The 13,362-nt window shown below is 41.3% G+C and overlaps 1 protein-coding gene across 12 annotated transcripts in view; it reads left to right on the top strand.

Moving 5' to 3' along the window:
* ACADSB (acyl-CoA dehydrogenase short/branched chain) overlaps window positions 1-12,291 on the top strand; it is a 48,143-nt gene extending 35,852 nt beyond the window's left edge. For 8 of the 12 annotated variants that reach the window (XM_073793839.1, XM_073793842.1, XM_073793841.1 and 5 more), the window contains 3 exons: window positions 516-653; window positions 2,919-3,018; window positions 3,735-6,796. In XM_073793839.1, coding sequence (XP_073649940.1) covers window positions 516-653; window positions 2,919-3,018; window positions 3,735-3,805 — 309 coding nt within the window. In that variant the 3' untranslated portion in view covers window positions 3,806-6,796. Of the gene's footprint in view, window positions 1-449; window positions 654-2,918; window positions 3,019-3,734; window positions 6,797-10,168 lie in introns of those variants that run through there. The other 4 variants (XM_073793844.1, XM_073793843.1, XR_012326861.1 and 1 more) reach the window with 3 other exon arrangements.
* Window positions 12,292-13,362: the final 1,071 nt, after the last annotated feature.

Genomic DNA, 13,362 nt, shown 5'->3' with positions numbered 1-13,362 from the left:
GGTGATTCAGAATCAGGTAAATGTTTCAAGTGTTTGACACATTATTAAAAATAAGTCAAAATTTTAAACCTAATTTTGTGATCATTTATTTTTTTAAATCTTGGCAGTTAACAATTACCTGAACTTTGAAATTTTTTAAAGAAGCAATACACGTAGTGGTTTATTATATTATTTATTTATTTATTCATTCATTCACTCATTTATTGTGGCTGCGCGGGGTCTTCGTTGCGGCGCGCCAGCTCAGAAGTTGCGGCATGTGGGATCTTAGTCCCCCGACCAGGGATTGAACCCGGGCCCCCTGCGTTGGGAGCACAGAGTCTTAACCTCTGGACCGCCAGGGAGGTCCCTGTAGTGGTTTATTTTAGATTGCAGATTTTAAACTGTTCTTGCGAAATGAATGTGAATTTTTGGACGGGTATATTTTGAATCTGTCAGTGTTCCACATCCAGGCAGGACTTCGACAATGAGCTGTTTTCAGAAATCACAGTTCTCTACCTTGGGCCTGAATGTTACAGGGGCTCCAGCACCAAGTGGCTCACATGGCCACCCAGCTAGAAGCTGCAAGATTACTCACATACAACGCTGCAAGGCTTTTAGAAGCTGGAAGGCCATTCATTAAAGAATCATCTATGGCCAAGTACTATGCATCAGAGGTAAAAGAAAAAAAAATCAGTCTTTTTATTTTTTAAAGATATTTATTTATTAACCTTTTCATTTAGAAATATTGGTTATGCATTTGTTTTTCAAGTAAAATAACATGAACTTTCTAGTTTCTACACCAGAAATGCAAAAACGTAAAGCTGCCATAGGGAGGTGCTTTGATTCTGTGAGGTCTCCATGTTTTCATAGGCTCTTAGATGGAAACCGAGGCACCCAGTTCAGGTAGAAGGCCCACCGTAAATCCCTGGATGAACCTCAGCTGAACGATGGTTGGGACGAAGTGAATGCCCTGGAGATAATGTGAAATAAGAATGCCCAAGAAGGGACTGTCCATGTGTTGATGCTTCCCGCTCATGCATATGCATTCTACATGTAACACACTGGACTTTGGTGGAGACTTAGCCTCATCACTGGGCTGCTCTCTCCCAGCTTCGGCAGTACGTCTTAGTCATTCCCTGGCTTCAAATATTTATTTAACATCTTCAGCCCCCAGATTTAATCTTCTGCCTCAGCCTCCCTTCTGAGTTCCAGACTAATAGATCCCGCTTCTGCTTTACCTACCCACCTCCCCCCGACCCCAGTCGCAAACCTGAGTCTGCTTGACACCCTCCTTTCCCTCATCCCCCAGTTGAATCCATCCTCAGTTTTGAGGATTCAACCCCCTAAATATTTCTTTCTTTTTTTTTTTTTTTTGCGGTACACGGGCCTCTCACTGTTGTGGCCTCTCCTGTTGTGGAGCCGGACGTGCAGGCTCAGTGGCATGGCTCACGGGCCCAGCTGCTCCGTGGCACGTGGGATATTCCCGGACCGGGGCACGAACCCATGTCCCCTGCATCGGCAGGCGGACTGTCAACCACTGCGCCACCAGGGAAGCCCCCTAAATATTTCTTGAATTTGTTTTTCTCTCCCTTCGTACTGCCACCTGTCTAGTCCAAGCTGTGCCGTTTCTTTATCAAACCACTGGACTCACCTTCTAGCCTCTTGTTTTCCCCTGTTGCTTTCTCCCATCCAGTGTCCCTTTTCAAGGTGTCCATGAGGCCATGCCACGCTCCAGCTTTAAACCCTTCAGTGGCTCCTCACAACAAATGGGGCCTTTCTATTTGTTCCTATTGCTACTTTTAACAAATACCAAAAATGTAGTGGCCTAAGACAGTACAGTTCTATTATGTCACAGCTCTGGAGGTGAGACGTCTGAAATGAGTCTCACTGGGATAAAATTAACGTGTCAGCAGAGCTGCCTTTCTGGAGGCTCTAGGGGAGAATCCATTTTCTTTTCTTTTCCAGCTTCTAGAGCCAACTCTGTTTCTTGGACTCACAGCCCCTCCCTCCATCTTCAGAGCCAACAGTGTAGGGTGTTCAGATCTGACTGCTTTCTGTGTCCGTGGTTACATCGTCTTCTCTGCCTCCCTCTTTCCTTTATAAGGACCCTTGGGATTATATGAGACCGGCCCAGATAGTCTGGGATCATCACCCCATCTCAAGGTTCTTAACTTAATCACACCTGCAAGTCTCTATGCCATGTAGGTGATGAACATTTACACTTTCTGGGGATTCTCCTGTGGACATCTTTGGGGGCCAGTACGTTATTCAAACTGCTCACCATCGTGTGCGGCCCGCCTGCACCCCATTCCCTTTTTACAGGTCACCCCGATCCCAGCCCATTGGTCCTCAGGCCCTTGAGGCTGACGAACCCATTTTCCCCTTGGAGCCTTTCCACGTGTCATTCCTCAGCTTGAAATGTCCCCTAACTCATCCTTTAGTTCTCAGCGAGGCTGTAATTTCCTCACCTATCCTCCATCTAAGTCACGGCAGCTTCCCTAGCAGGCTCTTCTCTTGCCCCATACAGTTTTTCAGTTTCGGTGATTGCTATTCAATCTCTGTCTCTCTGAATGACCAGCAGGACCAAAAGGGCAGTGAGTGACTGGCCACCCCTCACCATTGTGGCTGGCAGAGTGGGTGACATAAGAAGGCCCTTGATTAACATTTGCTGAGTAAATGATACCTGTTGACAAGTATGAGTCTAAACAAATACCCTAATTTTCTTAAGGAAATAAGAGTTTTGTGAACTAATAGGGTATTTTACATAAATGGTATGTATAGAGAATGGGACTAAGGAGAAATGCTAATTTATAAAATGACTTCAATCCTTCCAACTGCCAATAACAGTGAATCCACGTTACTAAGAATATTCTACAAGAGTGTTTGTAATGCATAAGTTATGTGGCTTCAACATGTGATTTGCTGCTGCTTTTTGGTAGATTGCGGGCCTAATAACTGGCAACTGTATCGACTGGATGGGAGGAGTAGGCTACACCAAAAATTACCCCGTGGAAAAATACTTCCGAGATGCGAAGATTGGTAAACAGAGTTTTTACATTTATTTTGTTTTGACTCTGTAGGCTGTTGTATCTGTTTGATTTTTTTAACTACTGGTACGTAGGCAAAGGCAATTTTAATCTCTTCAGTTATTATGTTTATTGGCTCTCCTTTTCTTGTGGCTGGGTTGTTTTCCCCTACTTCTTCCTTCAAAAAAATAGATTTTTATATATATATTTTAAAACATCAAATTTCCTTTTTAAATGCCCCAAGGCCTCTGAAGGCCTTTCAGTGAAACCACAACAAAATCTACTGTCTTAATTTTTCTTTTACTAAAAATGTTAATATTTTCTATTAGTTTAATGCTGTTGCTTGAAGCTCAGTTCTAGTTTTAGACACTAAGTGCCTGCCCAAGCCTGAGCATTCCGCTGCTCCACTGCCAGGTAGGAAAATAGAAACAGCAGTTATGAAAGCTGCCTGTTCCTGAGGAACCATCCAGGCTCGTGTGTTGATAGTTGAGGAACAAAAAACTTCCAGCTGTTTAATACTGATTCTGGAAATCTGTAAACCAAATAGAAAATTGTTATCTCTTAGGCAGAATTACCTTGTCAAATAGTACCATATTCAGGGGACATTGGACAGTATTCCTGGTAAAGTTTTACAGTAAATGCAGAGGTAATGTTTGCAGAGCTGTTTCTTGTATAGACTCTTAACCACATCTCCACTCCTAATTGTTCCTTTTTTCCCCTTTGTTTAAGGTACGATATATGAAGGAACTTCAAATATGCAGCTGAACACCATTGCAAAGCGCATAGATTCAGAATACTGACAGCCACGGGAGTAGGACCCCTCCCTGGTGTCACTGGTGTAAAATTTTAAACTATTGTGCCTTGTTGGGGGCTGCATTGAACGATTTTATTTAGGCCCTTCACCTTGGATCTGGAGGTAGACCTTTCCTGTCTCCTCTTTCCAATCTGCTTAACTTAGGTGCAGAAAATCATTTTTAAATTTTGGGAAGAAATACATCCATATTTTCTCCAAAACTATTTTTAAAACTCTATGTGCATTATCATTTTAGCTTCAGGGTATATAGAATTTCACTGTATTGGAATTTGGAAAAATAAAGACAATATAAGTATTTCTTGCAGACATGGGTATTTTATATCCCTGTCATTGTGCATCAGTCAGAGAGACGTTTGTGATAGTTGGCAATTCTATAGAAGAAATAAGATTCGATTCTAAGTTGCTAAACTAGGTAGCAACTGATAAAAATTTATTTAGAAAAATCTAAAAGTTTTAGTTCTGAATATCTGAAAATGAGTGGAAAATGGAGGGTATAACTCTGTAGTTTATATAATCAAAGAAAGCATTTCAACAAAGGAAAGCAATATAATTTGCTACTATAATTGACCAGTATGAAAGGTGCATTTCATTATGGTATGAAAGGTGCATTTCATTATGGTTTCAGTAGATCTTTTTTTTTTTTTTTTTTTTTTTTTGGTACGTGGGCCTCTCACTGTTGTGTGGCCTCTCCTGTTGCGGAGCACAGGCTCCGGACGCGCAGGCTCAGCGGCCATGGCTCACAGGCCCAGCCGCTCCGCGGCATGTGGGATCTTCCCGGACCGGGGCACGAACCCGTGTCCCCTGCATCGGCAGACGGACTCTCAACCACTGCGCCACCAGGGAAGCCCCAGTAGATCATTTTAAAAACAAGTCTCTACATTAGTTTTCAAGTATGAAATTTAAATAATTTTGTTTAATAATTAGAATATACTCAATATTGTAATATCTATTTTTTTCTGTCTTTAAATTGAATACTGTTTTCTCAAACTTAGTTATTGAGCTTTATCATGAATAGTAATTCAGAAATTATATTTTGGTTCAGTGATTCTCAAGAGGAGATGTCTTGTCCCCATAAAGAAGTGTATTAAAATCTTGTAAGGAATGAGGGATAGAAGGGAGCTGTGGAGTTCAAAAAGCATATTTGGTAATAGAAAAAATGACATTTCTGGGAAGGCAAAAATAAATCTGTTGTTTTACAGTCAAATTATGGAAAGGCAAAGCTCAACATAATAGACGGCTGGCGATGCCATTTCTTCAGTATCAGGGATTCTCAATCAGAGAGACCTTGTAGGGTACAGGTCCTCAGTCCCCTCAGGAGGGAGGAGGACAGTGAAAGGTGAGTGTTTTATATTTTCTGGAAGGGGGCATGGGTTAGAGGTGTTGGAAAATGTTTCAAGGCTCATACAGTTGCTTAAAGTAATCACTGCTGTCAAAAGGGAAGCACTTTAGTACTTTAATGAAAGGATAATGCTTATTAAGAAAACTTGACATTTTCAAAGTAATTTTGCTTTGCGCATTCATGTTCATTGAATTGGGTTAATTTCTATAATGGATACCATAGTTAAATATTCAGAATTGTGTAAATACGATTGAGACAGGAATTACATTAAAATATTAGGAAGAAATACGGACAAATTTAGACCTTAGGTCAAAAGAGAGAAAGTCTACTTGATTTTCAGATAGGGCTGATGGAAGCCAGTCATTCAGTGTTTTAGAACAAAAAGACAGTAATCTGATAAGGAAAGTAGGGGTTGGAGGAAATGCCCTAAAGGGGGGCTTGGACATCTTTAATTTCTGTGATTATGCGAGAGAGGTGGGCTTTTCAGGTAACGGAATAGAAGCCAACGGTTAGTAAAAAGAATCCTAGCTTCCTCCTGTAGAGTTACAAACACGTGAAACTACAATAAGCCTCTTTCAGATTAGTAGCATGAGAGAGGCTCCCATGTACATCTAGACCTTGAATTTATAGTTCATATTGATACAGTTCTAATAGTGTGTGTATTTTTTGTGCAGGTTCACAAATAACAGTTGAAAATTAATTATGTACTGTAATTAATATCTGTACCTGCCTTCTATTACTGAATTGTGTTATTGTGCCGTTTACCAAAGAGGATGTTGTGGGTTGTCCCCATAGTTCTTCCATTATAGCTTCTCTTAATAACCATGACTTTGGGGGTCTTGAGTTTGTGTCTAGTGGAGGACGAGCTTGTTTACCTCCTGAAACCTGTCATTACTGTTCGTTAATTTGAGGATAGGGCTGTCAGGGGCTCAGAAGGAAGAGACTTGAACACAAGCAACAAGTCGTATTTGTGTGGCAGAGCTGGACTCAACCCAACTGCCAAGGTAGTATTGTTAGACGTTTCACTTTACAACACAAAAATAAATTGGTGTCAAAGATTTTAGAATTATGGAAAGCTAAATCTAGAAAGAGTTTAGAGAACCATCCAGCCAACTCTCTCATTTAAGAGTGAAGGATTCATGTAACCCAGAATACTTGCCCAAGGTCATCCAAGGCCAAAGATAAGACAAGGATCCAAATGTACTAGGTCCCAATTCAGTGCTCTTCCTACTGTCTACTGCTGTCTCTGTTCAACAGATTTTGGATTTCATCCTTGTTATGTTTCAATACTCTATTGATTTAGGTTTAACTGATAAAGAATTAACATTTCAGAAGTGTTAAGATTGATCAGTGTCGTTACTTACATATATCAATCACCTGCCAAACACACTGGCTCTCCTAGGATGTAGCTGGTATGTCAAATGTAAAGATTATTGTGTGTGATCACTTGGTTTTATGATTATGATGTGTTTTAGTAAATGCACTAGTTATATCCTTGCTGATGTATTTTTGCTGATCTTTCATAAAGTGAAACTTTTGTTGTAATGGTACGTATCAGACTGTAATCAGTGTTACAAAATCAGTATTCTATGGAGAATGAAAAAATAAAGCACTAACTGGAGACTTTTGCTACTCTAATAAAGCAAAATTGTTTGTTATACATACAGAAGAAGTAAGAAAATAGTGTAACCTTCCTGCAAGATAGACACAACACCTCTGTTTACCAGGCTGATAGCTTGACTCTCATGTAAACCAATTTTGTTTGTTTTCAGGGAAGAGGTCTTATAATTTAACTTTAAATTCTTGATGCTAAATAAAATTTTACCAGAGGGACTCCCTTTTTTAAAAAACAAAATAAGCAGCTCTTCGATAGAGAGGTCACCTCTTCACAGTATAGCTCTTATCTAGATGATATTTATGCCCATGTTTATAGTAGTACTTCTGGAAATTTTATATCGTTGAACCTTTTACTCAGTAATACACTATTGTCTAACCTTATAGGAGATTTCAGCCTATCTGTTCCCCATTATTTCCTACATTATTTTAGAAATCTAGGTGTTAGTCCCTGTTTTCATTGGTCATTCAGTGACCTGTGCCGAGCAGTCATTCAGTGACCTGCGCCGAGCAGGGGCCCAAGGTGCCATGGGCTCCAAGCTGCCATGCAAAGATGAGTAAGACCAGATTCTTATCGAAATGTATTTATGTCAGGTGTCTTTCTTCTGTTCTCATTGTTGTATCTTCACACATAGAAAACCACCAAGGCCAACCTTATGCAAAAGTATTTCTTTAGATCTGTTAGAATGATAAAAATAGCGCTAAGCTCTCTTGAGCTCTTATCATGTGCCAGCCATTATTCTATGCTCTTGACACATAGTAACTCATAGCCCTATAGAGTAGGTGCTCTTGTTAGCCTATTGTAAAGGCAAGGAGACTGAGGCATGAAGAGGGAAATGAATTGCTTATTGATACATGACAGAAGTGATTCAAACTTGGGCAGTCTGGCTGATGAAGGCCCTCCCAGATTCATTCCTTTGGGTCTTTAAGGTTTGTTAATTTTCAGGAGTCTTCTGGTAAAATGCCACTGCCAACTAGCCCTTTATTAGCTAATAATTCTTCAGGATTGTTTCAGATCTTTTAAAGCAGAGAAGCTAGCTGAGAACATGGCCTGTAAAAGAAATAAATAGATGTGGTGGGATCAGCTGTGTTCTCAGAGAAAGAATGGGAGAGTAGGTGGATAGGGCAGTAGGAAGATGCAGTAGAGCAGGGGTCCCCAACCCCTGGGCCATGGACTGATACCGGTCCTTGGTCTGTTAGGAACAGGGCCGCACAGCCGGGGGGGGGGAAGGCAGGTGAGTGAGCAAAGCTTCATCTGTATTTATAGCCACTCCCCATTGCTCACACTACCGCCTGAGCTCCACCTCCTGTCAGTATTATGGTGAGTTGTATAACTGTTTCATTATATATTACAATGTAATAATAGAAATAAAGTGCACAGTAAATGTAATGCACTTGAATCATCCTGAAACCATGCCCCTACCCCACGTCCGTGGAAAAACTGTCTTCCACAAAACCAGTCCCTGGTGCCAAAAAGGCTGTGGACCACTGCAGTAGAGGGATGAGAAAAGTACTGAAAAGGGAATTACGGAAATACCACCCCACCAAAAAAAAAATCATCTCCATCACAGCCATCAAAAAGCCACCCTGAGGTAGGAAGAAAGACAAGCAGGATGCAGATCTGAGTGGGTGTGGCTGTAGGATGTTTGACTTGCCATCACTTGTATGGATAGCTCACATTATACAGGGGAAAAAACCTAACGTTACAAAACTTTTTTTTTTCCAAAGAAATCGTGGGAAGTGTAAAACAAAATAAGGCAGGAATATAGTCAAACATAGTAGGACTTATAGGTATAAATGGGTTAAACTCACCTGTTCGAAATAAAAGATGTCAAGATGGCACAAAAGGAAGATTTAAATCCCAGCTACATAACATTAGAAACACCTAAAAAAAGCAGCACAGGAAAGTTGAGATAAAGAGAAGGAAAAAGACCATACAAATGCTACTAAAAGGAAAGCAGGAACAGCAATCAAAACTGAATTAGGGGCTTCCCTGGTGGCGCAGTGGTTAAGAATCCGCCTGCCAATGCAGGGAACACATTGCCACGGAGCAACTAAGCCTGTGTGCTGCAACTACTGAGCCTGCACTCTAGAGTCCATGAGCCACAACTACTGAGCCTGTGAGCCACAACTACTGAAGCCCGCGTGCCTAGAGCCCATGCTCCGCAACAAGAGAAACCACTGCAGTGAGAAGCCCGTGCACCACAATGAAGAGTAGCCCCCGCTCACCGCAACTAGAGAAAGCCAGGACGCAGCAATGAAGACCCAACGCAGCCAAAAATAAATAATTTATTTTTTTTTAAAAAGCTGAATTAAAGGCAAAAATAATTTTAAAGGACAAAAAAAGGATATCTCATAATAAAACAGGAAGACTTCACCAAGAAGTTCCAATAATCATGAAGTTTATGTCTCTCTAACAACATGGTTAGGAACTATATACAACAAAACAAAAAATAAAAATACAGTGAAAACATTGACAAAGCCATAATCACAGCCTCTGACTTAGAAATCAACAAGTCAAGTAGGAAATGGTAAGAACAGATAGAGAGGGATTGGGTAGCATAATTAACAAGTTTGATATATATATATAGAGAGAGAGAGAGAGAGAGAGAGAAAAAACTTTTTCTTTTCAAATGCAAATGAATTGTCTAATCTAGAATTTTGCCACAAAGGAAACTTCTACAAACTCCAAAAAGACAGACTTACAGGCAACATTCACTGTACACCGTGAGAAGTAAATAACCAAAATATAGGATGCAAAAAAACTCATCATAACTTTAAATAACCTTGGTTAATTAGAAAATAAAGATATAAATTACAAATTGTCAATAAAAGTATGGGAAACTGAGCTGTTTTAGTCAGTGCTTCTGGGAGGATGGACAAGAAGGCATGTCAGGGACCTTAAGGACAGCATAGTTTGTAGTAGTGAAAAATTAGAAATGGCTAGGTAGGAGAGTATATAAATCATGGACATACACACTATGCGATCCTGTGCAGCAGTTTAAAAGAATAAGACCCATGTTCTGAGGTTAAATCATCACCAGCTTATATTGTTTAAGAAAATAACAAATCACATAAGATTTGTGGAGAACAGTACAAATCTATATATTTCTGTAAGTCCAAGCATGTATATAAATTCTTAGAATAAACTGGGAAAATACAGTCACCACACTGAGGGCTGCGCGGGGAGTGGGGGCCAAGAAGACGGCATGAGAGTCGTTGGCATCATCTAGATTGTTTGAATTTTTATAATTTCATAATATTGTGCAATTGTAATAAAGTAAATATAATCTTGTGTAATTGAAAATAAATTAAAGCTGTGTATAGGGTTATGGAAAATTTTCACTCTTGTGCATCAATTCCCCTTTAACCAACTTTTCTGCTTTTCTCAAATAGCCACAGCCACGTAGGCAGCTCCATTCGGCCACACGGGAGACAAAGACTGACACAGAGAGGACAGAAAAGGGGGCTGACACCTAAGCCCTTGAAGGTTTGACCTCTGTGGGTAAATAGCACTGACCACGTTGAAAGACCCTCCCACGAAAAGCAGTGTGTGTCTTGCTTTGCTGAGCGGGGACTTCCCCGGGTTGGGTTGGGTTGGGCGCATACTCGGGTATGAACTGGACCGTCTGCACTGGCCCTGGGATTAGCATCTTGTCTTTAGTTGTAATTTGATTTTATGTGATTCAATCTGAGGTATTGAAACATAATATTTTCTTGGACAAGAAAAATAAATTTCAAAACATCTCAAGTCCAAGGACCCAGGTTTAAATTGGGTGAGCAAAACTAGGGCCTGTGACCTGCAAACTAGATTTTTTTTTAACGTTTTAAATGGTATGTAAATATGTGCATAATCTCCTTAATTTTGCCTCTTGCCCACGAGGCGTAAAGAAAAGTTTGCCAGCCCATGATGAAAGTAGTGCCTCCTAAGTCTGATTTTACTCAAGTTGGTCAGTCAGGGTGTCACACCAAAAAAAAAAAGAAAAGAAGACCTCCCCTAGGAACTCAGGTTATTATTATTCTCTCTGAATTTCATTTGTAACCTGTCTAGCCCGATTGGCTCCTTGCCTCAATCTACAGAAGTGCTCGGGTCTCCCCATCCTTAAAGGATAAGCTTCCGTGAGCCGCTGCTCCATTCTCCCTGCACCAACCCCTCGTACTCATCGCCTGATCCTTTAATCCCTTTTTGCTTGACGTTCACTTTTGTCAGTGAGTTTCAACCATGTTCTTAAAGTTATCTTTTTACCCTTAATTCGTGGCTGATTATATCCATTCCGAACATAGCTTTGGATACCCCACTTCTAAGATTCTGCTTCTTTTACTTTTTGACAAAATGTCTACTTTTGGCTGACTCTTGGTTTCTTTTCCCATAAGTGGAAATTCTACCATTTATCAAGATTCCACGATTGCAGCTCTTCTATCCTCCACACTAACGTCCTCACTGTGTTTTAGAATAACTTCTAGTCTTTTTTTTTTTTTTTTTGCGGTATGCGGGCCTCTCACCGTTGTGGCCTCTCCGGTTGCAGAGCACAGGCTCTGGACGCGCAGGCTTAGCGGCCATGGCTCACGGGCCCAGCCGCTCCGCGGCATGTGGGATCTTCCCAGACCGGGGCACGAACCCGTGTCCCCTGCATCGGCAGGCGGATTCTCAACCACTGCGCCACCAGGGAAGCCCCCTTGCCTTATTTTGCACTCAGTCATACAACAGAAACCTATCACTGTATAATGTATGTACAGTTCCTTTGCACATTAATACTCCATCTTTTCAACCCAATTGATTTTTCCAAGTAGACAAAGGCTAAGGATACACGTATTGATTGCTGCTAAGCTCATTTTAAATGTATTTTGTAATACAGGGCATTTTTGAGACTGAAACAACCCTGCACTTGTCCAATGGGCAAGAAGTCTTGAGAATTACTCAGATTGAAACATACCAACATTAAATTTATTTTTTAAATTTTATTTATTTATTTATTGGCTGTGTTGGGTCTTCATTTCTGTGCATGGGCTTTCTCTAGTTGCGGCGAGCAGGGGCCACTCTTCATCGCGGTGCGCGGGCCTCTCACTGTCGCAGCCTCTCTTGTTGCGGAGCACAAGCTCCAGACGTGCAGACTCAGTAGTTGTGGCTCACGGGCCTAGTTGCTCCGTGGCATGTGGGATCTTCCCAGACCAGGGCTCGAACCCGTGTCCGCTGCACTGGCAGGCAGATTCTCAAACACTGCGCCACCAGGGAAGCCCAGAAATGTACCAACATTAAAAGCTGGCTAGATTCATCTGTACCATTTTTCTAGGTTCCACATATATGTGCTAATATATGGTATTTGTTTTTCTCTTTCTGACTTATTTGTAGAGCAGGAATAGAGATGCAGACGTAGAGAACGGACATGTGGACATGGGAGGGGGAGGTGGAGGGGGATGAATTGGGAGATTGGGATTGACATATATACACTACCATGTGTAAAACAGATAGCTAGTGGGAAACTGTATAGCGCAGGGAGCTCAGCTCAGTGCCCTGTGATGACCTAGGTGGGTGGGATTGGGGGGTGGTAGTGGGAGGGAGGTCCAAGAGGGAGGGGATATATGTATACATATAGCTGATTGACTTCGTTGTAAAGCAGAAACTAACACAACGTTGTAAAGCAACTATACTCCAATTAAAAAAAAGTTATACAAAAAAAAACTGGCTAGATATAGAAAGGCATGGATGTTGTTTTTTCAGCATTAAAAAATGTAGGCTCCGTTCATCTACTGTCGTGTTCTAAGAAGGCATCCTTTGGTGGACATTCATGCTGTCTTGGGGTTAACACACTTCTCACCTCAGTTGCCCCTAAGTTTATACAAATGCTTGCCTCATTCCAGCAGATGTTTTGGTCTGAAATTTCCACTGGGCTTCAGCAATCCAGGGCAATCTCTGGAAGAGTAAAAATTTCAAAACAAGTTTATTTCTTCATCTCTGACTAATAATGTAGATGAAGAAGAAGCTGAATCCAAATCCAATACTGTAGTGTTCACCACTGGCCCCTTAGAGGAAGGAGCTTCATGTGATTATGCAAAAGTCAGAAGAGTCCACAGGCATCTGAAGGGAATATCTCTTGAAAGAAATCCTCATGCTTCCTTGGTACCATCCGGAAGAGAGTGCTCTCAGATAGGTGGGTTGGTTTTGAGGCTTTTCTGTAATTTCTCTCAAGACTCATTTTCCTCTTATGTTCTTCTGAAATTGTCCTATGCCCTTAACTTCTAACATTTTTCTGGCCCCTATTTCCTCTTGCATTTTTACTACCTCACTTTATGGGTTTCCCACAGTAATTTCAGCATGCCCTGTGTAAGAGAGAACATCTCCCCCGCCAGCATTTCTGCAAGTGTTCTCTGAAGGTGAGGAGGCCAGGCCCTGATGTCCCTGGGCCTGGGGCTAGCCTACCACCGGAGGCCCAGCTATGGTCTCGTTGGGTTTTTTTTAATTAATTAATTAATTAAGTTTTGGCTGAACCACATGGCTTGCAGGATCTCAGTTCCCTGACCAGGGATTGAACCCTGGGCCACAGCAGTGAAAGTCCAGAATCCTAACCACTAGGCCACCAGGGAACTCCCCT

The sequence above is a fragment of the Tursiops truncatus genome, chromosome 16, assembly GCF_011762595.2.
Source record: "Tursiops truncatus isolate mTurTru1 chromosome 16, mTurTru1.mat.Y, whole genome shotgun sequence".
NCBI lineage: Eukaryota > Metazoa > Chordata > Mammalia > Artiodactyla > Delphinidae > Tursiops > Tursiops truncatus.
Note: the sequence above shows the minus strand (reverse complement) of the source record. Positions and strands in the feature narration are given on the sequence as shown.